Source organism: Dryobates pubescens, chromosome 13 (assembly GCF_014839835.1).
Source record: "Dryobates pubescens isolate bDryPub1 chromosome 13, bDryPub1.pri, whole genome shotgun sequence".
Lineage (NCBI taxonomy): Eukaryota > Metazoa > Chordata > Aves > Piciformes > Picidae > Dryobates > Dryobates pubescens.
This window is the reverse complement of record NC_071624.1, coordinates 14,009,526-14,034,728: the sequence shown is the minus strand read 5'-3', so window position 1 is coordinate 14,034,728 and position 25,203 is coordinate 14,009,526. Positions and strand designations below refer to the sequence as shown.

General features: G+C 44.8%; 1 protein-coding gene across 5 annotated transcripts in view; it reads left to right on the top strand.

Annotated features, from left to right (window-relative positions):
• The window catches only part of LOC104302998 (calcium-activated potassium channel subunit beta-2), a 167,777-nt gene that overhangs the window by 113,654 nt on the left and 28,920 nt on the right, over positions 1 to 25,203 (top strand). Inside the window, exon 3 of one of the 5 annotated variants that reach the window (XM_054166664.1) lies at positions 817 to 966. The exons of the other annotated variants lie outside the window; for them this stretch is intronic. Within the exon in view, the coding sequence (XP_054022639.1) occupies positions 817 to 966 (150 nt within the window). The remainder of the gene's footprint in view (positions 1 to 816; positions 967 to 25,203) is intronic. 5 annotated transcript variants of the gene reach the window in all.

Genomic DNA, 25,203 nt, shown 5'->3' with positions numbered 1-25,203 from the left:
GGTTGAGAATGATCTAACCAGTGGTTTGGGCGTTAGGTTTGTTTGCCACAAGCATTTGTCTGTGTAAACACCTAGAATAAGGTCAGGGAAAGAGGTGGGGATTCATGATGAATATGAACTGCCAGGTGAAGGATGGCCTCCACTATGCTACAGTGCTTGACAGCACATCTGGTCCCTCAGTATTATACTGGTGTTGGAATGGGGAGAGATTTTGTCACAGATAAAGCTAAAATACAAAGAAATTGATGTATCATGCTCTGGATGTCTATATGCATATACTCTTAGATAGTGTTTCTAGCAATCAGTTATTCTCAGCACATATAGTGTCTGTTGCTGGGTGCAGAGTCCAAGCACTGGGGAAACTCATGAAGCAACCATACAAATTAGCTCTCAGTCATAACCCACTCAGTCCCACTTGAAAAACGCACCTTGTTTTTCCCCAGGAGGGCTTTCTTCCCTTGCTAGAAATCCCCTTATGCACCAGCAGCCCCTTGGCAGGGCAGGTGGATTTTACCTCAGAGGGATACTCTGCTCTCTTCAGTTGTAGTCTCCTCCCCACCCAAAGAGTGCTTAGATGGATCCCACAGGGTGTTTCTCCCATGACCCCAATGCAGTGCCCCAGCATTGCCTTACCTTAGCTGGTCATCCCGGGGTATGCCCCAGGAGTCCTGAGGCTGCAGTCCGTTGAGAGAGTCATGTTTGGGAGCAAGACTCAGGACCAGCCCAGCCCCTTGCACACCCTGGAAGGCAAAGCTCAGTGCTGGCACAGCAGGGAGGCGCAGGATCCTTCCTGACAACCTTCTCTGAATGACCCAGATTGCGTCAATGGGCTCTGGAGGGAGCCAGCAGCCAGTGCTCTTCAGATGGGAGCATAGGACTTGCAACATGGGGCCCAAGAAAGACAAGGAGCACGGCAATGGGAAAAGAAAGCAGAAGGCCTCAGCACCCTTCCCACCACCAAAGATGGTAAATGTCTTTTATTTCCCTTTCTACTCTTTTTCCTTCTAGACAAATCAGAAGTCACCCCCTTTCTGTGCCACTTTGCATGCCAAGTGGCAGGGTGTTAGGGAGACTCCAATGCTGAGGACTGAACCTTGCCTTCCAGGCTACTATCCAAAACCCCAGAGGTAGTCTAGCAGAACAGAGTATTGCATGTGTCCAGAATCAGCCAGCAATTCTCTCCTTTATATTGAAGAATCAATTGGTAAAGAAGTGTGCCACTAAACAGCTGCTGCATGTTGTACCAGCAGAGGGGCAGTAGTAGCGAAGGAGTCTCCTGGGTTTTGCATGCTACAAACAGAGGTATTGATGCTTGCCATACCCCTCCAGGTGATGGGCAGGCAGAAGCAGCAGCACCAAATCAGTGAAGGGTCTGTGTGCACCCTTCTGAAATGATGCATGGGGGGACATGCTGAAAGCCCTCACCCTCATGAGAGTCTCCCTTGGGAGAAATCTTTTGGTCTCGTTGCTCATTTCATGAGCAATGCCTTTTGGCTCATATTTTTTAAATGCAACAAGCATCTTCTCCCCTGTGCAGGTGTGAGCCACAAGGACCATTATTCTGGGCATATAAAACACTTAGAGCAACATTGCCTCTCTTAATGGAAGAGAGGCATCACAGCAGTAGCTACATTATGGACCATTAATTTACTGCCAGGTGGCTCGACCCTAGATTTTAACATGCATTTAACTAGAGGTCTACAGCAGAGATATTATGGTGCACTTTTACAGGAATAATTATAAGGGCCAGTTGAACTGTGACAAAACTTCGAAAGGGACTCACTTCTGTGTGCCCATGCACAGGTAAACACTGATGGGTGAAGTATTTGGAGCAACAAGAGTATGAGGGAAGGCAGTGTCATAGGTGTTTCACCAGAGATGAAGCAAGGAGGAAAGGATGGACTTGTCATTTAAGGAAAGCTCCTCCAGTAGAGGACTGGCAGCCTGCACTCCTGCTGCAGCCCCACAGAGAGCCTCAGGCACACACTGATATTCTTTGCTGGGCTTCAAGTTGGCTTCACTTAGCCCCACACTCACTTTTCAGCACAGGTCCACACCTGCCACTTGGTGCTCAGAAATATCATTTCCCGACTGCACTGCCAGAGGTGTGCAGGAGGGGTAGCAAGCCCAGATTTGCTCAGCAGAGAATGCCCATTTCTAACACAGGTCAGCTGCACCCCTCAATTGGTAAGCTGGTCTTGCTAAGTGGTATGTGTCCAGCAGCAGCTTTATGCCTTTGCTAATATCAGTGGAGACTTTAAATTGCCTTTAATCAGAGCTTTGAAAGATCCTGCTGTTTCTCAGCAATTAGCTTCTGTACAGGGTTTATCTGAATCAATCAGTAGCCCTCCACACTAGAGATGTGACAAGCTTGGAAAACTGTCTGGGTTTTTTTTATTCTGCTTTCAATTCTGCTGCCAATGTGAAAAAGCTGTGGTGAGACAATGTGTCTCATACAAGGGAAGAGGGAAAAATCTCAGGAGTAGCTTGAGCCCATCAATGTCCTACTCATAAGTTTATTCTGCTTAAAACCAAAGTCTGTCTCTGCTAGCACATAGTTAATTGTCTCTGAGTGAAGCTGTGTGGCTTAGAGAAGCACTGGAAGTTTCAGAGGTGGATGAGCCTGACAGAAAGCATCCTGCTGCTGTTGGCAGACCTGCCAGGACTCAGCGCTGCAGGCTGCCTCCCAGCTATTAGCAGGTCAGCATTAGGAGGCAAAGGTTGCTTCTGGATGGCATTTGCTGTCAGCACAAACTCTTAGTGTGGAAGGAAAAGACTTTCCCTTCCCTCTCACCCTGTCTCCCACCCTATCTCTCCTCCCAGCCTGCACAAGATCTAGGACAATAGTCAGTGTCCAACTTTAGAGAGGTAATTCCACATGGGTCAGTAGATTCTGCTGGTCCTCCCCAGCACACTGCAAGCTCACAAAGATCTTGAATATCATCAAGGGCTCTGCCAAGCAGCATAGGGAAGCTTGAACATCTGGCAACAAGCAATCTCACAGGAGGTGAGAGGGAACACCCACAAGCTCTTTCCTGCTGTGCCTGCTGTATACATTAAATTAGGGGGAGGAGGTGGCAGCCCAAAAATCAGAGGGGGCAAGCACAGAGGAAGCAGCAGGGAAGGATAAGCTCCAGGTGCTAGTGCAGGTAAGGGGGGGAAGCCAACCAGCTATTTTGTCGGTCTCAGAAGGGTTTTTCCTTCTTTTTCCATGAGTCTAGGAAAACTCACAACCAACTCACCAAGCTGAGCTGTCCTAGAACCATTTCTACTCCTAGGACCATTTCTACTCCTGTGCATATGGTTAAATTTGGAAAGGTTAGAAAGATGCAATAGTAAAATTAAAATAACATTTTGACCCAATAGACTACTTAGGTCCATTACTAATTGATAAGGCATAGCTTCGGCCCAGCTGTCCTCTGAGATGCTACATCTGACACCACAAAACTACTTTATTCACACTCTCCACATCCCTCTGCCCTCCATCTCATGGTTCTGCCCTTCTGCATTGCCCAACGTGAGGTCCAGAGCTGTAGCTATGTGTGGATCTGAGGGGTGGTTTGCTGCTACCATCTTCAAACAAGTCAGTAGTCAGAACTATTTTGTGTTACTTTTTTGACTGGTTAACAGAAGTTACACTGCTTTAAATAATTGCCTTTCTCACTAGTTGCAGGTGAAACAGACATTTTAGTCATTAAATATGGCCTGGTGTACAAGATATTAACATCCTCACAAGTGAGATAACAGATTGAAGACCAAAAGACAGCTGTTTTCAGATGCCTTCAAAGTATTCATGTTATATATCCATAGGCAGTTACAGCTCTGCCATATCTACAAGGGACAAAGGCAGGAAAGGAAGGTGCTTGGTTGCCCCCAAACAAGCTGGAAACAGTCTTGAAGTTTTTTCCCCACCTTGCTTTCTGTTTCATGCAGAGGCAAAACCAGTCCCTTGTTGTGTCAATCTTCTACAGTGATCATAAAATTGATACTTCTTTCAAAGTATTTTTTTCTTCAAGTACACATCCACTCCACATCTCATGCACTCAAACTCTACTCCTGGTATTTTTGGAATAGACTGCAGCCTCCTGATCCAGAAAAGTAAGAAACACCACAAGCAAAACAAGAGCCCAGGTGCTGCTGAAAGTCACTCCTCGGGATCGGATCCTGCAGTTACACAGCCTGAGACAAACTCACTGCTTCCTCCACACAGCACAGGAGCTGATTTTTCTCCATTTGGGGATTAAGTAGGTGACCACATAGCAGTTAGCTGACCTGTCTGTGCCACTCTCAAGTGCTGTAAGTGCTCAAGAAGCAGCACAGCTTTGCCTTAATTGCATAAGCATACAGCTTGTTCAAACTCCGCTCAGGCCCACACTCATGGGTTTAAAGTAGTCTTTAGTGCAGTCACTGTCTCAAGTGCATTTAGTCTCCTTTGCATACACATAAGGTCCTTGAAAGCCTCAGTTCCCACCATCCTTACTCATTCAGTAAGGATGACTTTCATTTTATGCTGTTGAATCAAAAAGACCAGCAAGTGACAAATGTCAGAGGGCTCAGAGAAAGCATGGAAAACATTTTGAGCCAAAGAGCTCTACCAGAATCCACCATAAAGTTTCAGGCAAGTTTAATTCACCTCCTTTTTATCCTTGCAACCACACTCTCAACCCAGAAACAGCAAATTCCACTAAGGGAACCAGAAAGCCACAGCCTAGTCAAGTACCTAGCATCTGCAGGAGGGAACATCCTATCACACAAGCAAGCAGCCATTCCCAACTGGACACTTTTGTAGGCAACTGCCACAACCATAAGTCAATCAAACCATCTGCAGCTTCCACAGGCAACATCATTATGTGAGCTGAATGCATCACACTTGTTTTCACCATGGTTAATGGCCACAAACCTGGAGGCTGAAAATTCAGTTCATGCCAAGGAACACAATGGTCAATAAAATATTCAGCCCACAAATAACGAGAAATTCTGGCTGTGCAATGGACCAAGGATAGAAAGACGACTCATTTCTTTCTCAGCTGCTTGTAATCTCTATTAAACTAGCAAAATCAGCTCTCTCAGTTTTATTTAAGATTGCTACAGTCTAGCCCAGAACTCCTCCAGCAATGTGTCATTAGATCTGCTGTCTGGTACTACAGACAGCTGCTCCCATTCTATAACTGATTAGAGCACATACACTTGTTCAGCTAGAGGAGATGGCTTTGCAGTTTGAGCATCAAGCTAGGACAAACTAGGTGTTAAGGTTGAGCAGTTAACATCCTTAAGGACTCTCTAGACAGTCCTGGATATACAACATATGCTGTAAGGGAAAAGGTGTTTATTTGGAGGAGATAGTGAGCAGGGAGAAGAAAAAGCAATTCCCCATCCCTGATCAAAAGCATTAAAGGCTAGGGCTCCCAGTTGTAGGATCATGGCCAGAGCACTGCTGCTTCTTCAATAAACTGGCTGAAATCCAGCCCTCTGTTTTGTCAGTAGCATGTTGTTAAGTGTCATGAGGAAAAAGGCATTACAGAAATATGGATTATCATTCATTATTGCTGTCAGCTTTATAGGACACAGCCAGGGCTTTGTCCATCTGATACTAGCAAGAGCCAGCAGCCCTGAAAAAGCAGGTCGGGCAAGATTCATGCTGGGCTGGTGGGACAAGCTCCCCAAACCTAAAACCTCTGCCATTTCACACCTTCTCTAAATTTGTCTTTTCTTCCTCAACCTTTAACTGAAACCTGTGACTATGCCACTTTCACCCTGTGCCTCTACCATTAGTGTTCCCATCCCCTCCCACCACCAGCACTTACCCCCTATGCAATTTGCAACTGTACCTCTATTTCCCATAGCTTATTTTCCCAGTTACAGATGATTCAGTGCCCACATGCCTATGTTCATGCACCTCCAGAACTGCCTCTTGGTGGGCACAAGAGCACTTGGACTCTATCTCACCCTACTAACTCACTCTCACATCTGCTACAGACAGCACTGCTCAGCCTCCCTCAGGCAAGGTCTTATTACTAAGAGTGGAATTTTCCAAATATTGACTCATTTTAGCCTAAACAATACCATTCTGTTATTACTGCCTATAAAGCTGGCTCTGTTTCACCTTCTACAATACTTCAAAAACGACTTGGCTGCATCAAAGATAACTCATACATAAAAGCAGCAGAACCAGGCTGCGTTTAGTGCAGTCCATCAGCTAGACTGAAACACTGAGACCCCCATCTGCTCTTGTCAGGCAGCGAGAGGCATAAATCAATACATTCATTTCTGCACAGTTCTTCCACAGTCACATGCCTACCCAGGCAGGAAGGCACATACACTCACCCTCCTGGACTTTAATGTAGATTATATCGAGCACAAAATTGGCATTTTGCTGCAACACAATAAGCTTACTTTACCCTAGAAGGGTGCAAAACAAGGAGCAAAGGTACCATAAGGAACAATGCACAAGCAAAAAGGAAACAGCTCAGGCTACTGAACACAATACCTTAAATGCACAAATCATGCTTTTCCTGCTTGCTTCCAAACACCTTCCCTCGTTTCTTCGGTCCAATACCTCCCAGGAACTGCTTTCTTCACAAGAGCTCAACAAGAAGCTCCACAAAACCACACCAAAGTACAGGCACTGCTGCCTGGGTGAGCTACTTATCTGAGACTCACAAACACCCACCAGGTGCCGGTCTTATTGCTCTGAATTGCCACAGCTGCATTAAATTTAACAGACAGAGAGACACACACACCCTGATGACAATTGATATCAGCTGAGGACCTAGGAGCAGCCTCCTTTGGGGGTGTTTATGAGCCCAGGCAGTGTTTGGTCATAACATAGTAGAAAAAAAATATTTTTTTTCCTAGCATGCCTGAAGTCAGAGCAGTAGCAAAGGTTAACTGGTTTGCAAACTAAGGATTTTGCTTGGTATTATGTTTGTTGTACCTCTGAAATTCAGGTATGAAGTTTGGAATCCACTTGTAGAACCACAGAACTGTCAGGGTTGGAAGGGCCCTCAAGGATCATCTAGTTCCAAACCCCCTGCCACAGGCAGGCACACCTCACACTAGATAAGGTTGCTCAGAGCCCCATCCAGCCTGGCCTTAAAAACCTTGAAGTTGTTTAGCAACAACTTCAAGGAACAGTGAGCAGGAGACAGAAGACGTTTTGGACGTTTTCAAGTGGCTCGTGTTGCTAAGGAAACTGCCTCTGTGTGCTCCCCACGGCTCGGTCACTTGGGCTTTGCTTCTTAGAGTAAGGAGTGAGTCATGACTGGAAAGTGAACTGCCCAAACTTGCTAAGGAATGCCTTTATTGCACCTTGCACTCACGTGAAAATTTACTGATTAATAGTAGTGTGTATTAAAAAACACTAGCAGTAGGACATGTGTATTAATATCTTTGCTGGCAGTAGCATGGTGAGACATCACCTGGAGTGTTGCATCCAGTTCCGGGCTCCCCAGTGCAAGAGGGACAGGGTTCTACTCAAGAGAGTCCAACAGAGAGCTACCAGGATGATTGAGGGATTGGAGCACTGCGTCATGAGGAGAGGCTGAGAGCCCTGGGGCTGTTTAGTCCAGAGAAGAGAAGACTGAGAGAGGATTTAATAAGCGTTATAAATATCTGAGGGCTGGGGGTCAAGAGGGAGGGGACAAGCTCTTCTCCATTGCACCCTGTGATAGGACAAGGGGCACAGGAGGTTCCATCTTAACATAAGCAGGAAATTCTTCACTGTAAGGGCCACAGAGCACTGGAACAGGCTTCCCAGAGAGGTTGTGGAGTCTTCTTCTCTGGAGACTTTCAAGACCCATCTGGATGCATTCCTGTGTGACCTGTGCTAGATTCTATGGTCCTGCTCTGGCAGGGGATTGGACTCAATGATCTTTGGTGTTCCCTTCCAACCCCTAACATCCTGTGATTATGGCTCCATCTGGATAATCAACCAAAAGCTTAGTTGAGCTTTCAGAGCCACATGGGTCTCCAGCATGGCCTGGAGCTCTTCTGATTGATCATGGGGAAGATACGGCTACCAGGAGTCTGAGCTGAGCCAAATTCTGCTCCATCTTGGAACTCCAGTAAAACCTTTAGGCTGGGCAGCACCAACTGGTATTTCTTACCCCAGCATTTTTCTTTGGCAGCCTCACAGGTCCCTTAGTTTGGGCAATACCTGTTCAGTGTTGCCCTGGAATAGACCTGGAATGGATCCTAGGGAGCCGGTAGAGTTTCAGCTGAAAGAAATGGTACATCAAGGTGTACTGAACTGAAGAAATGAGCATTCAATGACTTGTTTAACTCTGTATGCCTTGCTGTAATGTATTGCCACCACACTTTCAGACTTGAAGATTTTCCATCTGGCATTAATAGAAGAAAGTACCTAAGGGTCAAGAACTCAAGCAATGGGGGTCATTTCTCATGTCTGCTACCACACAGCAATGAGAAAGCTGGAAATGGCATGCATCCTCTCTTTCCTCTCCTGTTCTGTTGGCTGGGGGCTTGTTTTGTTTTCCCATGCTGTAGGAGCTGGGCTGCCTATTTCTCCATTTTGCTGTCAGACAGTTTCCTAAGCATCACAAAGAGAAAAGTCCAAGGCACCACCAGCAGTCATTCAAGTAGAGGGAGCTGATGGTTAGTGCCAGAGGAGCTGACGGTTAGTGCTTGCCAGAGCCTCCAGCACATGGGTATTTCCAGTGCTGTGACCCCTGACTCCTGTTGGGGCTTTTGGAAGGATGCTAGGCAGGTTTTGTTCTGTGAATGCAAACCACTGTGAAAGCACAGGCAGGGCTGAGTTCCTGCAGTCAGGATTTCAGCTGCCTGGTCCCATCTTGTTTGTTTCCCTGTCTAACTACTTTGGTAAGCAATGAAAGCTGATCATTGCATGCTGCCTTTCCTGAGGCAGATGGCTGTTTTCTTTTAAATCTTTCTTATTACAGAAATTTGCAAGTGCAAAGACAATTACTTAACACTTGAGGGCTTGCATTCAGCCCCACCAGACCGTCTGCAGGAGCTCCACTGCTCATGCCAGAGCACCCACTCTGACAGGCCACCTTCTTTGGCTCATCATATCTTTGAGTGACTTTAAGCAGTGATTAATGATCTAATGATTAATGACTTACCTTGTTTTTTCAGTAAAATAACTTCTGTTGCAATTTGTCATCCACACAAGGATGCTTGGGTGGCAAACCTCACTGTAAAACTTTGCTAGGTGAGTTGTAGTACCTCTGCCAGCAGCAGCTGCTGCACTATTGTGCTTTTACTTTTGGGGTCTTTGGCCTCAGAATTCCCAGTTACATTCCAAACTTTCTTGTACTCCAAAGTTTGGAAGCTGAGATGAGTTAATACCCAAACCTACCTCTACTCATAAGGCTGCAACAGTCCAACTTTGCCTCTAAGTGGGATGTGATTGCATCTGGTGTACCTTGGCTCAGATGACTGATCATTTTATCTGTTGCTGCCAGCTGTGAAACAGCAGGGTGCCTGAGATGAGCATCCACAGCATCCACCCCCACAGGCCAGGATGTTGTTCTTTGTTTCTGGATCTAGATAATGAAGTCAGCAGCCTTCTGGGAAGGAAAAGGGTGTAAGGGTTAATGGTATGAAAATGCCAGGAGCTTCTAGGTGACCATTCTGCCTGAGATTATAGGAGTCTTGTGGGAATGCTGCTTTTGTGGGATTTTCAGTATTTTCTTGGACCAATCTGCAAGAGAAGAGCTAATCTTGTGTGATGTTAGCCACATATTCTCAGATGAGAACATGTAGAAAATGATCTATTTTAGTTCCATCCAACCAGAGAACACAGCATAGCTTTAGATGCAAGGATTCAAAGCCAAATCCTCAAAGCCCTTCCCAAAATTTAACCCAAGAGCCTCAAGTCCTCAAGTGAACATTCGACATCAGATCCAGTGATTATCTTTCTAATTATTTGTATTAAAAAAAAGGGGGGGGGGGGGGGGGGGGGGGGGAGGGAAGATGATTTCTGAACTAAAACTGACTGAAGATTTAACAGCTTGGCATTTGAGCACCAATGGTTCTCGCCTCACTGAATTTTCCCATCCACTCCGTCAACCACAAGTTAGCTCCCATCACACAGCTCCAGGGTCGGGGTTGTACTGTGAAGGACTAACAGGCAGCATATGGTGATCACAGAATCACCAAGGTTGGAAGAGACCTCAAAGATCATCAAGTCCAACCTGTGATGCTGGGAAAGGCAGCAAAACATTCACATAATGTTTGGCCACTGACTGCTGGTCTATGAGGCTCAGAGAGTAAACCTGTCATAGCAAGCCCCCCTCCATATCATGCTATCGGTACTACATCATGGATTGCTACCAGGGTAGCCAGACAAATGAACTCAAAAGCAACCTAAAGTCAGTTGCAGGCTTTATGCCCCATACTCCATAACCTGACTGGCTCTGCAGAGAATTTAATTTGTTTCCACACTGCCTGAAAAAAACCCTTCACACAGTTCTGACCTCAAATCCTTGTGCTCGAGACAGGGCTGAGATATAGTTCCTTATGGCTTCAGCCCTTGTTAATTCTCTTAAAGAGATTACTCAAATCTCCTAAACAAACATCAGACTAGATTTTGGATTAAGAGTGGGTGCTAAAATGACCTTGCTGATAAAATCAGCATGATCTAACCTCACGAGTAGGAGAGGGAAGCCTGGGATGTAATTTTGACTCGGTACGTACTGCCGTGGTAAGTTATCAGACTGCTCTGCATCTCTTTTCCCCTGTCTCTAATGTTCTTGCAATGTTCCTTGAGAACCAATACAGAAAGTGTCAGATCTTCTGGATCTTCATAGCAAAGACAATAAACTGACAGTCACCGGGGCTACGCATGACCTGCTGTTTTCTTTTACTAATGCAGATTGCTTTCCCCATTTCTCATATTTGAGCTGTCTGGTTCATTACAGCATCAGCACGAGCCTGGTTTGCACAGCATCATGACTCCTGTGCTAATCAAAGTGCCATTGTTGGGAAGTGCATTTAGCACAGCACATTTGGCAGGGTGCTCCAGCGCAGGTGCTCGGGTATGTTGGCATAACCTGGGGTCCACGGCGGACCCATCTCCTCTGCCTGCCACCTCTGAGTGATTTCTCTACCGTCCAGCTAATAGCCAGAGTTCTTTATGTCCTGTGTCTGCCTGTGCAGTTTTCTTGGTGTCTCACTCGCATTTCAGAAATGATTAACCCAGCAAATACATTCGTCATGTAGCAGATGTTTTCTTAAGAGCTGAGAGAGGCTCAGTGAGGTTTGCATTGAGTGTTTTTGTCGTCGTGTTGTGGCCAGGAATGATGCCCAGAAATTTTGTCTGTGATGAGTCTACCACCAAAGGGAGATCATTAAGTCAAAACTTTCATCCTGCATTTCTTCTGCTGTTGTTCTGTCACTGGTCTTTTATAACCCCTTGCAAAATCCCTGGCTTCTGGAATGGAAACAATTTAAAATCCAATAAGAATTCAGGGACTATTAAAAGAAAAATAATAAATCCTTGAAGGGCAAAGCCCATCATGACTGAAGCACTGACATCTACTTTCAAATCTCTCTGCTCAATTTTCAGTTTAATTTTCTCATTTGCTAATCCTAATTTTCCAGTGCTGTGCTTACAATATCTAACCAAACATCGGTCATGTGGAAATACATTAAAATTCCACAACAAGCTGGAACTTAGGGCTTCAAAACTCTCCTCAGCTTCGCTTCACAACCGTCAACTTGTAATGGTGGGTCTGACTTCCTCTCCTCAAAAACATATTAGTTGCTTTTCCTGTTCCCTCCCTCCCTGAGCACCGTGCTCCATTTCACTCTCACTGTTGCCCAGAGAGACAGGGATCTGCTGGAGAGAGTCCAAAAGAGAGCTACAAAGATGGTTTTGGGACTTGAACATCTCTCCTGTGAAGAAAGACTGAGAGAACCGGGGCTGTTTAGTCTTGAAAAAAAAGAAGGCTGAGAGGGGATCTTATCAACATCTATAAATATCTCAGGAGTGGGTGTCAAGATGTCTCCTTATGGTAGTGCCCAGTGATAGAACAAGGAACAATGGCTACAAGCTAGAACAGAGGAGGTTCCACCTCAACACAAGGAGACGCTTCTTTATGGTGAGGGTGATGGAGCACTGGAATAGGCTGCCCAGAGAGGTTGTGGAGTCTCCTCTGGATACTTTCAAACCCCATCTGGATGTGTTCCTGTGTAGCCTGCCCTAGGTGATCCTGCTTTGGCAGAAGGGTTGGACTTGGTGATCTCTGGAGGTTCAAGGGGGAGGTTTAGGCTGGCTGGGAGGAAGAAGTTCTTCACAGAAAGAGTGATTGGCCATTGGAATGGGCTGCCCAGGGTGGAGGTGTTTAGGAAGAGACTGGATGGGGTGCTTGGTGCCATAGTTTAGTTGATTAGATAGTGTTGGATGACAGGTTGGACTCAATGATCTCAAAGGTCTTTTCCAACCTGGTTAATTCCTTTCTATTCTAAGGGTTTGACTTGGTGATCTCTGGAGGTTCCTTCCAGGCCCTAACAATCAGTGATTCGGTGATAATGGTAAAAGTATCCTACTTCCACTAACCTTCTAGTATACCCAATGCAGAAAAAATAATCTTTTCCTACAGATTTCTTCATATGCTATTATTTAATGCTCCTTCGTTTACGAATAATTAATAAATGATGTTAACACTGATGTCCTGCAGATAGAAATAGCAAATAATTGTATTGTGACAAAACATTGGGAATGCTATCTGTGCACAGCAGTCAGAACTGAGGAACTGTGTGTTTTACACTCTCAACTGCTGACAAAAACAAAAAGTTATTTTATTTGGTTCTCGTAGCAAGAGCTGCCAGAAGAGCAGGAAGATCCAAAGACTACACCCCCCTCACACTGCCCCTGGTTCCCCTGTCCCAGATGGAGCAGGGAATTCCATGCAGGGAGGCATGGCAGATTCAATCCTCTCTAGTCCCAGCTGGGCTCCCAGGGATAAAAGTGTCTGTAAGGACCCCAGGCTGAGGCTGAAAGTGCATCTCTGAATGAGGCAGCTGAAAGTCGCTTTGTACGCGGTAGTGCTGGCTCCCTTCCCTCTGCAGCTGTTTCCTTCACTCCCTTCAGGGGGTTATATTTCTGTGAGCCAATTTAAGGAGAAAAGCCTTTTTAATCCGGTATCTTACTGACTCAAAGTATGGATTTTTTTAAATTTTGAATAAAATATGAATATTAAGGTCTTTAGGCAGGGACTTGGTCTTCCATCATCTCTTCAAAGCACTTAGCATGCTGTTGGTATTACAGGTGTAAACAGTACAAATAAGATAATACAGTTAGAATCTCAGAGATCTGTATTGTTAGGAATGAGACCACAAAGTCTATCTTAAGTTGTGACAGGTAGGGTTCAGGCCCGAGGAGGACTTCCCCAGAGGTTAATGCCAAGCCTTGCCCTGGAAGAGCTTGGAGTCAAGAGCCAATTTTTGATTTAAGTTTCCTCATCATAGAATCAATAAGGTTGGAAAAGACCTCAAAGATCATCAAGTCCAACTTGTCACCCAATACTTCATAATTACTAAGCCATGGCACCAAGTGCCATGTCCAATCCCCTCCTGAACACTTCTGGGGTGGTGACTCCACCACGTCCCTGGGCAGCACATTCCAATGGCTAACAACTCTCTCAGTGAAGAACTTTCTCCTCACCTCAAGCCTAAACTTCCCCTGGTGCAGTTTGAGATTGTGTCTTCTTGTTCCAGTGCTGATTGCCTGGGGGAAGAGACCATCCCCTTCCTGTCTACAACCTCCCTTCAGGTAGTTGTAAACAGCAATAAGGTCTCCCCTGAGCATCCTCTTCTCCAGGCTGAACAATCCCAGCTCCCTCAGCCTCTCCTCACAGGGCTTGTGCTCGAGGCCTTTCACCAGCCTCGTTGCCCTTCTCTGGACTCATTCAAGAGTCTCAATGTCCTTAAATTGAGGGGCCCAGAACTGGACAAAGGCTTTTCTTGTTTTTCTTCCACCAATAAAGAAGGAACACCTTCCCCAAGGAACAAAACTGAAGTTTAGCACACAGAGCACTCATTTGAGAAGTGGACAAGAGCTGTTTAATCCTGTGAGATAAGGGCATGTAGTAGTTCACAGCAGAAAGTGAGACTGAATTCCCTAACCAGCTGAAGGCAAACAGGTAAAAAGGATTTAGGAAAGAAAAACCCTTGTCAAAAAGAATATATTATTAACTGGAAAAGTAATTTAACAGAATAGTAATGTTCTCATACCACTGAGCAAATCTAATACCAACTCTGCAAATCTAATAAGATCCCTGCAAAAGCAGAGAAATTAAATCTGAAGTGCACTCTTTTGAGCCTGTGGCCAATGTCTGTTAAGTACAATAGAAATACTTCATCGGCTTCATTGCAAGCTGGGTCAGGCCTCCACCAGATTGTTGGTGGCTGTTATTGTCTCTACAGAATATTCCACTCAAAGGGTTAAAGGGACACCTAATTTCCACAACAGCTCTCAATCCCTGCTGCTCTTGAACGTGGGGTGCAGCAGGCACTATGGTGTTTGTACCAGAGCTGTATCCAGCACTAAACAAGAACCAAAATGGCCCTGAAAAAAGACCCCCACAAATCTGTAGGAGGCAAACATCGTACCTTCAAAATAAGGTGCAATTAATAGGCATACCCCACACAGCAATGCTAGGCTTATCCTCTGAGTGATCCATGAAAAATTAACAAAAGTTATGCTGCAATGATGATTCCATTGAGTTGCCAGGCATTGTATTTCTCATTTCACTAATGGCCAGTCCATTGTATTTCAGCTGCTTCTTCATTGCACACATCATCTGGAAATAATCAGCTTCATTACCCATAGCTCCTAAAGGCTCCAAGTCATAATCCAGGCAGAATTCAGTAGGCTTCAATGTACATGGGAAAGGCTGGCCACACAATGGTATTCCATACAATGCAACTGCTGTGCACCCAGCTATCTCAGTCTATCACTTCTTTCAGGTCCCAGCAATGTCCCCCAGCTGAGTGTTCCATTAACATTTTCACCCCTTATTTCTTAAAAGTCCTGGAAGTAATCTTAATCCCCCTTATCTTGCTACACTATTATCTTGTTGCATTCCTGGTGGTTTCACACAGAGATTTTGTAGAACTGTGTTTTTTCACTTAGTCCAAAAATTGGCTTTAAGGAAGACGGTCTTGCCTTGAGAAATCTAGGAATAGAAATGAAAGTCTTAGTTTGTGCCTTATTTTCATTCAGATCAGATTACAGCAGTGTAAAAGAAGGGAGCATCTCTCATTTGAGAAGGGAGATTGATTTCTATTAGATCCTCCCTTTAGATTAGTCCCCTGGATGAGCCCAAGATGATCCACACCCCCTTGTCTCCTGGGACCAGCAATTAAGCCAAGCCTGCCAACTCTGGAAACAATGTCATCATGATGTGAGTAGTGTCCTTTCCCCTGATGAACTGAGTGTGCCTGTAATGGAAAAAGGAGGTGTAAGACTGGCAACAGCTGGCAACTACTTCAATATAACTGGCCAGCAAAAAATAAAAGAGAAAGAAAATTTAAAAAGGGGACAAAATCCATTTACTTTAGCTTGGGACTGAAGTGATTTTGTGGATCATACATTTGTAATAGTTTGCTGTATTAATAAATTCAGTACAGAAGCTTTCAGGTTTGAAGCAAACCCCTCAGTCTATTACTTCATGAAAAGTGCAGTCCAAAAGCTATTGATCTATTTATACAGATAAGCACCCGACAGAGTTATCAGAAGCAATGTAAAGACTGAGAGAAAAAAAAATTCAATATAAATAATAATAAATAAGTAAAGGCCCAGGAAATAGAAATGTACCATTTAAAGCAAATTGAAATGCTGACCCAAGGAGCAGCTGTTTGTGGGCATTTCTGCAAAGGCATTTCTGAGTAAGGGAGTGCAAAAAGTAGATCATTTCAGAGAGGGCAAGACAAGAGAACAGACAAGCAGCATCCAGTTCAAAGGAGATTGGAAGGGGATGGAAAATGGTGCAAGGAACATTGGGTTTTTCATTTATATATATATATATATATACACACATACACACACATGAATTTTTAATGACTTAGTACAAAAGAAGGCCTGAGCACTGTTATTGAAATCAACCCAGGGGAGAGTACAGGAGCATCATGGGTATCCACAGACTTGTGTTTTCCAGGGCTGGCCAGTCTAATTTAGCACCCATATTCCATTCTGAGGTCAGGAGTTTTGAAATGAACCCTGTTTTTTGGGTTTACTGAGTCACTTTCCATCTACCTGGGTTGCCTCTGAAGTTGTCGTGGGATGGAATGGTATGGCATGGAATGGAATGCCATGGGATGGGATGAGGCTGGGCTAGCCACTGCTACCAGTCTTTCAAAGTACATAGCAGCTAGTTCATCAGTTCAGGATCACCACATGGCAGGCTTTGGGTCATGCCTATCCTACACTGTGAGTGATGCCCACCCATTTCAGTGCACCTTGTGACGAGAGGACATGGCCTGAAGCTGCACCAGGGGAGGTTTATGTTGGATGTTAGGAAGCACTTCCTCATGGAAAGGGTAATTAGACACTGGAATGGACTACCCAGGGAGGTGGTGGAGTTGCTATCTGTGGAGGTGTTTAAGGAATGATTGGATGTGGCACTTACTGCTGCGGTCTGGTCGATGTGATGGTGTTAGGTCATGGGCTGGACTTGATGATCTCAGAGGACTATTCCACCCTCAATAATTCTGTGTGATTTTGTGATTGCATCTTACCCTACAAAGTAGATCCCAATTGTGAGCAGCCAAGCTTTGCTTGGCCTTAGATGAGGAGCAGCAACAGCCCAGTGTTCTGAGGACAAAAGGTCACAAGGCATGTACAGTTTCATCACATCTTCTGATGAGGATACATGAAAATATTAACAAAGAGCTTGCAAAACATTACAATAGTTATCAGCTGATAAAAAACCCTGGGTTTGCCTGGAAGGCTGAGTCCTTCAGGGGAAGTTTATCAAGCTTTGCCAGCAAGATTTAAACTCTTCCTAAAACAAGGGAATAGGCTTCATTGCAGTCTCTATGCAGGAAAACAAACACCTATCTTATGCACTCTTTCTGTGAGCCACTGAGGCCATTCCACACTGTTTGGACACCAGATGGCTCATCCCAAAAATCAAGCCCCTCCTCTGAGCACACCAGAAGTGAGAGTGAGCAGGAGTTTGGCACCATCCTGAACATTAGAACACATTGATACAGGCACACAGACATAGACAAAGCCAAGCATATGCCATGACTGCAGAGGCTGCAGGACGGTTGCTTTGCTGGTACAAGTCAATGTGTCACATGATGGGTGCCAAACCCAGGCAATAAAGTGCTGAGAGAACAGATCCAGGTGATGGTGAGAGGGAGCAGAAAGTGAGAAGAGACATAAAACATCAGACAAATGCATAAGGAGAGGAAGATCAGGAATCAGCCACAGAACATGGAGCACAATGGTTAAAAGATACTGGGGGGGGGGGGGGGGGAAGTTCTTTGACAGAAAACACAAATTGTGCAGCTTCTTGGCAGAAGACCCAATGAAGGTGACAATGGGAGGTGACTTGGGACAGAGGTTAAAACACTTCTGAAACCTGCCCACTGCAGGATACAGGAGGGCATGTGAGGTCTCAGAACACAGCATAATACCCCTCATACCTTGGTGAAAGTCTATCCATATCTGCTGTTCCTCACACCAATCACCAAGCACCCATCAGCAGGTACCGAATGGGGTGGATCTCGGCTTTCCCTTGTCACCCCTGCTCCTTAAATATCTCCCAGGAGGGAAAAGCAGAGAACAGGTCACAGGCTGATGTAATTTAGTTCCACTGAAATCAAACCAAACATCAGAATGCAGATAAAGGGCTGCTGAACTCAATGCTGGAGGAAGGGCAATGCTGCTGAGATTCATACACAGTCCAAAGGACACTGATGGAAAGAAAGAGAGAGAGAGAGGTTAAAGGTTTAAAAAGCATTTTGATAAAAACCAAGATATTGTCCAAAAGTCAACCAGAAGGCAAGATTTAGCCAGATCTGCTGTTATTTAACCTTCAGCATAAGATCAGGTCTCAGCCTTTCTATTCTCGGTAACAGCTGATGAACGCAGTGTAACAAGGTATTAATAAACATCTGCCCAGCTCTTAGATTAATATGAGGAAGCATTAATGGAGGTCTTAGCATGTTCATATTTTCTAATTATGGCAGATGACTTTATTTATAGAAATACTAGGGAGAATGGAAATTGTCACTGACACCATGTCAATATAGGTAATGAAATCCAATCATTTAATTGCATTACATTTGGCTAAGGAGTCCTATCAATAAAAGGCCCTCCTTTAGTCAGAGTGGTTCAGTGGCTGGTATGTACTTCATGTTAGAAAGATATTAAGATTGATGCTTTGTTCAATGAATTATTGAGGAAAGAAGACATCTCTGACATACCTATTCCTGTGCCTCTAACCTCGAGAGGGATGGGGCTGCAAAGAAAGCTTTCCACCAGAAGTGAAAAGCCCCTTGTGTAGCAGTCTGGATTTCATGCTTCTTATTGGACGCCCCCTTGCTACCAACCCCTGAGGCATCCAAATAATGAAATAATGCCCAGACCATATTTGGATTGTTGCTGGACATGGCTAAGCCAGCTTATGCATCAGCTCTGCTTCACATGCTGCCCTCCTCCCTAACACAATAAAGTATCACCAGTGCTTCTGAGGGAACAATATCACGCTACACCACCGAGATAAATAAAGAGTAATTTTAAGCCTTGATATATTTATGCCTCCTAAGAGAAGGGGAAAGGCCTATAAAGCTCCCACTAAAGGAGACATGATTGTTTGCAGCTTGTTAGGGAAACCCTGAAGCCAGTTTTATTGGTGGTGCTGGTGTTGGAGAGCTGCTGGGGTTTAAGCAGACTTTGGAGTGGCTGTGGCTGTTTCTCAGGGGTTCAAAATGCATCCTGTAATGTTCGGCTCAGACAGGCATCTAGGGAACTTTGGGTCTTTTCTCCCAGAAGCAGAGAAAAGTAATATAAAGCTACCATTATGGTGGTCTGCAACACACAGAGCATTGCTACTAATCTTGCTTGCACATCGAAGGAGATCTGGACTGATGCTGAAAAGCCAGTAAAGTCCTCTGGTTCTCCCCTGTTCTTCCAAAACTGTGTTTTCTAATCCATTCTCATCTTCCAGAGCTATCCATCTGAATTAATGAAAACAGAGCAAGGAAATGTTACTACTTCTATTAATTATGGAGGCAGGTTTGTGCAATAAACAGAATTCATATCCCTACAGTGCTGCCTAAGTACCTATAATTCAGCTGCTCCCCTCACAACTGCAGCATCTTCTTCACATTATTTTACAAATTAGCAAACCTGAAATCAGCAGCCACGTACAGTGTGATGACATTTAGTTTAACTATGCGGGAATCTCATCTGCTGAAGTCCACAGGAGGTCTTCCAGTGCTGCTTTCTACTGCGATTGTATTACAGCTCCCCAAATTAAGTACTCCTAGACCTGTTTCATGTGTTGCATGGAAATGAAAACAAAGCTGATTAAGAAATACTGTCAGCTATTTATTGCAACTGATGGTACTCTTCCAAGTACTGCCAAACAAATACTTGTGGCAATGCTGCTTCAGAGCTGAGCAGAAAGGAGGTCCAGGCCATTCCTGGAGCCAGCCTGACTTTCCAGGTCACTTGGCTGGTTTGTATTTACTGCAGAGTATGCAGTGTAAGAACCTGCACAAGGATATCTTTGTTCAGTGGCCAGTGCCCAATATTTGCATACCCCACAGGAATTCATTTTGTGCATTAAAACCTGCAGCAGCAGAATGGATGAGCTATCTTCTAAGCTGTCCTTCCTCTCCTACTATCTTAACACCAGTGTGGGACTGATGGTAGCAATGGGTTGGGTGAGCATCTTCTGTGGTCACCTTAATGTTAGACCAAGTCTGGGACTAGAAAGCCCCAGAAGCAGCTGACTGTTGAAAGCACCATTGCTCCAGCAGCAGCGAGGGAAGCAAAAGGTTTCAAGGTGGTGGTGGAACAAAATCAAAATTCCTAGGGGCATAAAGGAAACCTGGAAAAGCATAGAGTGATGGTCATTCTTGTTCCACTCCAGCTTTTCACCTCTCAGCTTAAACAAACCTTACTTTCCCCTGCATTTGAGTGAGAGGAAGCAATCTGACAATTCCCAGCTGGCAAGAGCATTTGATACCAGAGCTTCCTCCATGAGCTCAGAACTTTGCACCACTAAACTGGTCTGGCTGGGGTGTGCTCTAGCAACTGAAATACTCCAGTAGCAACATTCTCCAACACCTGCAAGGTACCACTAGCAGATCGCTTCTGTTGGCGATACGTTCTGCTAGCAAATAACTCCACCAGGATAAAGAAAGAAAGAAAAGGCACTTACTTCCCTGGGCTACAGCACAAAAGGTAGGTTTTCTAGGGGCTTGCATACCCTCTACTCACAGTGCTGCTGGTGTTACATTTTAAGCACCTGACAGGCATTTGAATGGAAAGGAGATAAAATACTTGACTTTGATTGAATGTTGGACTTGAATTTCCATTACGGTAAATGGTAAAACTAAATAAAAACAGTAGGAAGAAATCAAAAGGCTACCGTTGGACAAAATGTGCCACATCATTTGTAAATACCTTTACAGCTACAGAAAAATCTCTTTTTGGTTGGCATGAAGGTCAGACTTCAGTTTTTGAGCGTGCTTTCAGCAGGGATTTAATTTAGATACCGAACCTCCTGCTAGTTTAAGGGGAGCATTTCTTCAGCTGCACCCAGCATTATTCCAGCTGTTAGGATTTCCCAAGGGACCACAGCAAACTGAGGAAATGCCTCTCCTCTGGTGCTCATGGGCTCTGTGGTGTTTCTCTGCCCCTTTGCTTGCTTCTGCATTCAGCTCCTGACCTCACAGAGGTAAATAAGAGAATCAAGTACCTGATCTCTTCTGAAGTACGTATCAAAGAACATTGAAATGCTAGACTTCATTGAGCTTGTGCATCACCTTGAAAAGAATTTTTTCAAAAGCTGAGCTGGGGCACTACAGCAGCATTTCCAGAGGAAGGAAGGTTATGCTGAAAGTTGCATTTGAAACCCTACAAAACAGAAATGCACTCCATGTGACAGCAGCCTCTGATAATAGTTTCTGCAATTGAATTACTGCTCTCAAATTAACGTAGAGAAAAGCCCTCTGAACACATTAGGAGGAAGGCTACCAGCTTTTATTTACCTACCACACTATATTACAGCAACAGGCACACAAGTGGGACAACAGGGCCAGCTCAGGTCACCTGCCTGCTGTTAACAACTTTTCCCAAAGGCATATTTGCTTAGAATAGAATAGAATAGAATAGACCAGACCAGGTTGGAAGAGACCTTCAAGATCATCGCATCCAACACCACCTAATCAACTAAACCAGGCAACCAAGCACCCTAACAAGTCTCCTCATAAAAACCTCCAATGATGGTGACTCTACCACCTCCCCGGGCAGCCCATTCCAATGGCCAATCACTCTCTCTGTGAAGAATTTCTTCCCAACATCCAGTCTGAACCTCCCCTGGTGCCGCTTGAGACTGTGTCCTCTTGTTCTGGTGCTGGTTGCCTGGGAAAAGAGACCAACCTCCACCTGGCTACAACCTCCCTTCAGGTAGTTGTAGAGAGCAAGAAGGTCTGCTCTGAGCCTCCTCTTCTCCAGGCTAATAAACCCCAGCTCCCTCAGCCTCTCTTCACAGGGCTTGTGTTCCAAACCCCACACCAACTTTGTTGCCCTTCTCTGGACTTGTTCCAGCAAGTGAACATCTTTCCTAAACTGACGGGCCCAGAACTGGACACAGTACTCAAGTACACAGTGACCTAACCAGTGCAGTGTACAGGGGCAGAATGACCTCCCTGCTCCTGCTGGCCACACTGTTCCTGATACAGGCCAGGATGCCATTGGCCCTCTTGGCCACCTGGGCACACTACATTGATCTAAATTAATTGGAAAATTCCAATACCAGCTTTTAGTTGCAAGATAAGATCTTGAGGATATCTACGTATGGGAAGTATTGTTGGTTAAACTTACCTTAACATCCTTGTCAGTCACAAACTATGCTGCATTGCACCTTGATAATGAGACATACAACCCACTGTATCCAGTAGGAGGCGGAAATGACCTTCAAGATTTCAAGGTCAATGTGAAACCAGCATGTCTGCATTTTGATTTGAATATAATTCATATGATTACTGGGGCTCAGCAATTCCTAGGAGAGATGGAGGCGGAAAGAGCTTTTGTAAAAGCAGCCAAAAGGGTGAAAATTAACAGGAAATTATTAAACAGGGTTGGTCTCTTCTTCTGGGCAACCAGCACCAGAACAAGAGGACACAGTCTCAAGCTGCACCGGGGAGGTTTAGGCTGGATGTTAGGAAGTTCTTCACAGAAAGAGTGATTGGCCATTGGAATGTGCTGCCCAGGGAGGTGGTGGTGTCACCATCAGTGGAGATGTTTAGGAAGAGACTGGATGGGGCGCTTGGTGCCATGGTTTAGTTGTTTAGATAGTGTTGGATGATAGGTTGGACTTGATGATCTCAAAGGTCTTTTCCAACCTGGTTAATTCCTTTCTATTCTATTCTATTCTATTCTATTCTATTCTATTCTATTTTAAACTGCCCTAAGTAGAGAACACAGACATAAGCAGCATGTTCTGGTTTTCAACACCTATTCCCTTGTTTCATTAATGTCAGTACCAAATGCTCAGTAAAAGCCTTTTGTTGTTGGGAGGAAGGTGAGTGGAGGCTGCCCAAATGGTGGACACCTTATAGAAGAAGACTAGAGAAGGTGAGGTGGTGCAGGGTCTATCTGGCGGTTATTGTTTGAACAAAGCCAGTCTGCATGGCACTGAAGGGTAAGGGCAAGCCTCTAGCATATCTTCAGTGCATGTTTTGGTAGACAGAATCATAGAATCATAAGCTGCTTTCAATCATGCATGTGACACCTGGTATGTTAGAACACTGAATTTTGTCTTGATTCTGATAGCTCCTGTCATTCAGCCACTGCTGGGTGGCAGCTGGTCTCAGCAGCAGCACAGCCCTGCCGCCCAGAGCAAAGCCTGCAGACTACAGGGATGATTGATCCCAATGAGACACTGCTGGGATCTCCAGCTGGGGAGTTTCCCCAAGACAGAGATTGGATGTTCATCTGACTGGCACTTCTTGATGGTGGGGAGTTTTGTGCCTGCAGCAAATATACCACCTGCCACTTCGTGGAGGACTCTGTGTTGCAAGTGTTGTTCCCCAACACACCAGGGGATGAAAGGAACTACCCTTGGATTGAGAAAAGTTAAAGCTTTTCTTCCTAATACATGTGGGCATCACAAGGACCCATTCCATGTCCTGAATACCACTGCTGTGTATGGAATTGTGGGAGGGAAGCCATCCATCCACACTAAGGTGCCCATCAACAGACTTGCAGTCACCCCATCAGTGCGAGCAGAGAAGTGGGGAGCAGAATGACTGCTGAAATAATGAGATCTGCATGAGTTCAGGGACCTGAGTTAAGACCTCTCCTGGGTCTGCAGCCTGCCCAGGGACCTCTGGGGAGTGATGGGGTCAGGTGAACCCACCTGTGTAGGAAAAACTTCCAGACCTCTCACTGACTTTGCTAGATAGGCAATTCTTGCTGCCTAATTCTGCACTTGAACTTCTCTTCCAGGAGCTACTACAAAATAACTTCCCACAAATGGCCCAGCAACCAAAAATCTATTCCTGCTTCCTGACAACATCAGTGTGTTGCCAGCACAGAGTTTTGCTGCCACCAGTTCCTTGAGGCAGTTTTGCCCAGCACTGTTGAAAAGGAAAATGTTCACTGTGCCCTGAGGGAAATGAAGTGTGGAAGTCCCGTTATCACTGACAGAAGTTTTGCCTCTAATTCCCCATCTGCTCTTCTGAACGCTAACCTACAATATTGGCACATAAGCTTGAATGATAAATAGGGATTCCAAATAGAAAGCAATGAAATATTAGTCAGATAGGCTGGTGCAGCCTGCAAAAATGTGGTGTGGGAAGTGATGTTTTGCGAAAGGGAAATTATAGGGCAAAATAATGCTGTGTTATGTTGATTGAGTGAAAATGCTAGCACAGAATAGAACTAAGTAATGGGTCAAAACTAGATTTATTTAGATTTTGATCTTTAATCCATATGGGATCCTGCACAGCTCCTCCTCCTCCTTCTTCTTATTGTTGTATGTGCTCAGCAGCCAAGTAAAATAGCACACAAGGCAAGAAATATGAGAAGAGAGTAATAATGTGATGCATAGTGTTAACTCACTGGTTTTGGAAATATCCATTTATCTTGGTTATACGAAAGCTTAGCACAAGTGCTAAGCCAAGTAATCATGATTAGGGAAGGGGAGAAAAAAAGACATTCACCTCCCTGGAAACTCAATACTCTCCAGCAGTAATAGCACTGCAGCGACATTGTTCGAAGCTGGATGCTTACTGTAATTAATATAGATTATTGCTGTATGAGGAATGGAAACAACTGTACCTGCTTCTGCCACTGTTTTCATTTCTACACCGCTTATGAGACAAAAATACTTTGGGTTTCTGTTTCACGGACACGGCCCCTGCATTGTTTGGAATGCTCTGCTGGCCTGGGAGGACTGCAAGGATTCTGTTCTCTTTGTTGGTTCAAAACAGCATAAAGGACATATGTACACTGTTCTTTTTATAGAGACTTTGCTTTTGCTCTTTCTCGTTAGCTTTTTTTTTCCCCTGGCTCTCAAGAAAAATTGTTTGTGCTCAGAAGTATCTTACAAGAACACATCTATAAAGAGATTCATGAGCTCACAAGCTACTGGTTTCTTAAGAAGGCTAAATCTGTACCTGTGCTATCCAGTGTACCATGCACTGAACTAATCCACAAAGCAAGTGAGTTAAAGCTTACACTGATTTTTGATGTGACAGACTGCTGCAGCACTGTTCTGAGCCCTGTTCAGTGGCCTCTTCTCAGTAGTCATTTGACTCTCTGACTCTGCCAGATTTCCCATCTACTTCATACCACTACTTCTATAGGTTTCATTAGTGTCTTTCTGCCATATGCAGCCATTCCTACTCTCTTGTGTGTGCACATCAGTATTATCTTTTACCTTGTGTTCCCTGCCTTTGTAATCCTTTGCCTTATTATAACCCTCTTAATTTCTTTCTCCCAGTCTTGCTCAGCAGCCTGAATTTGATCTG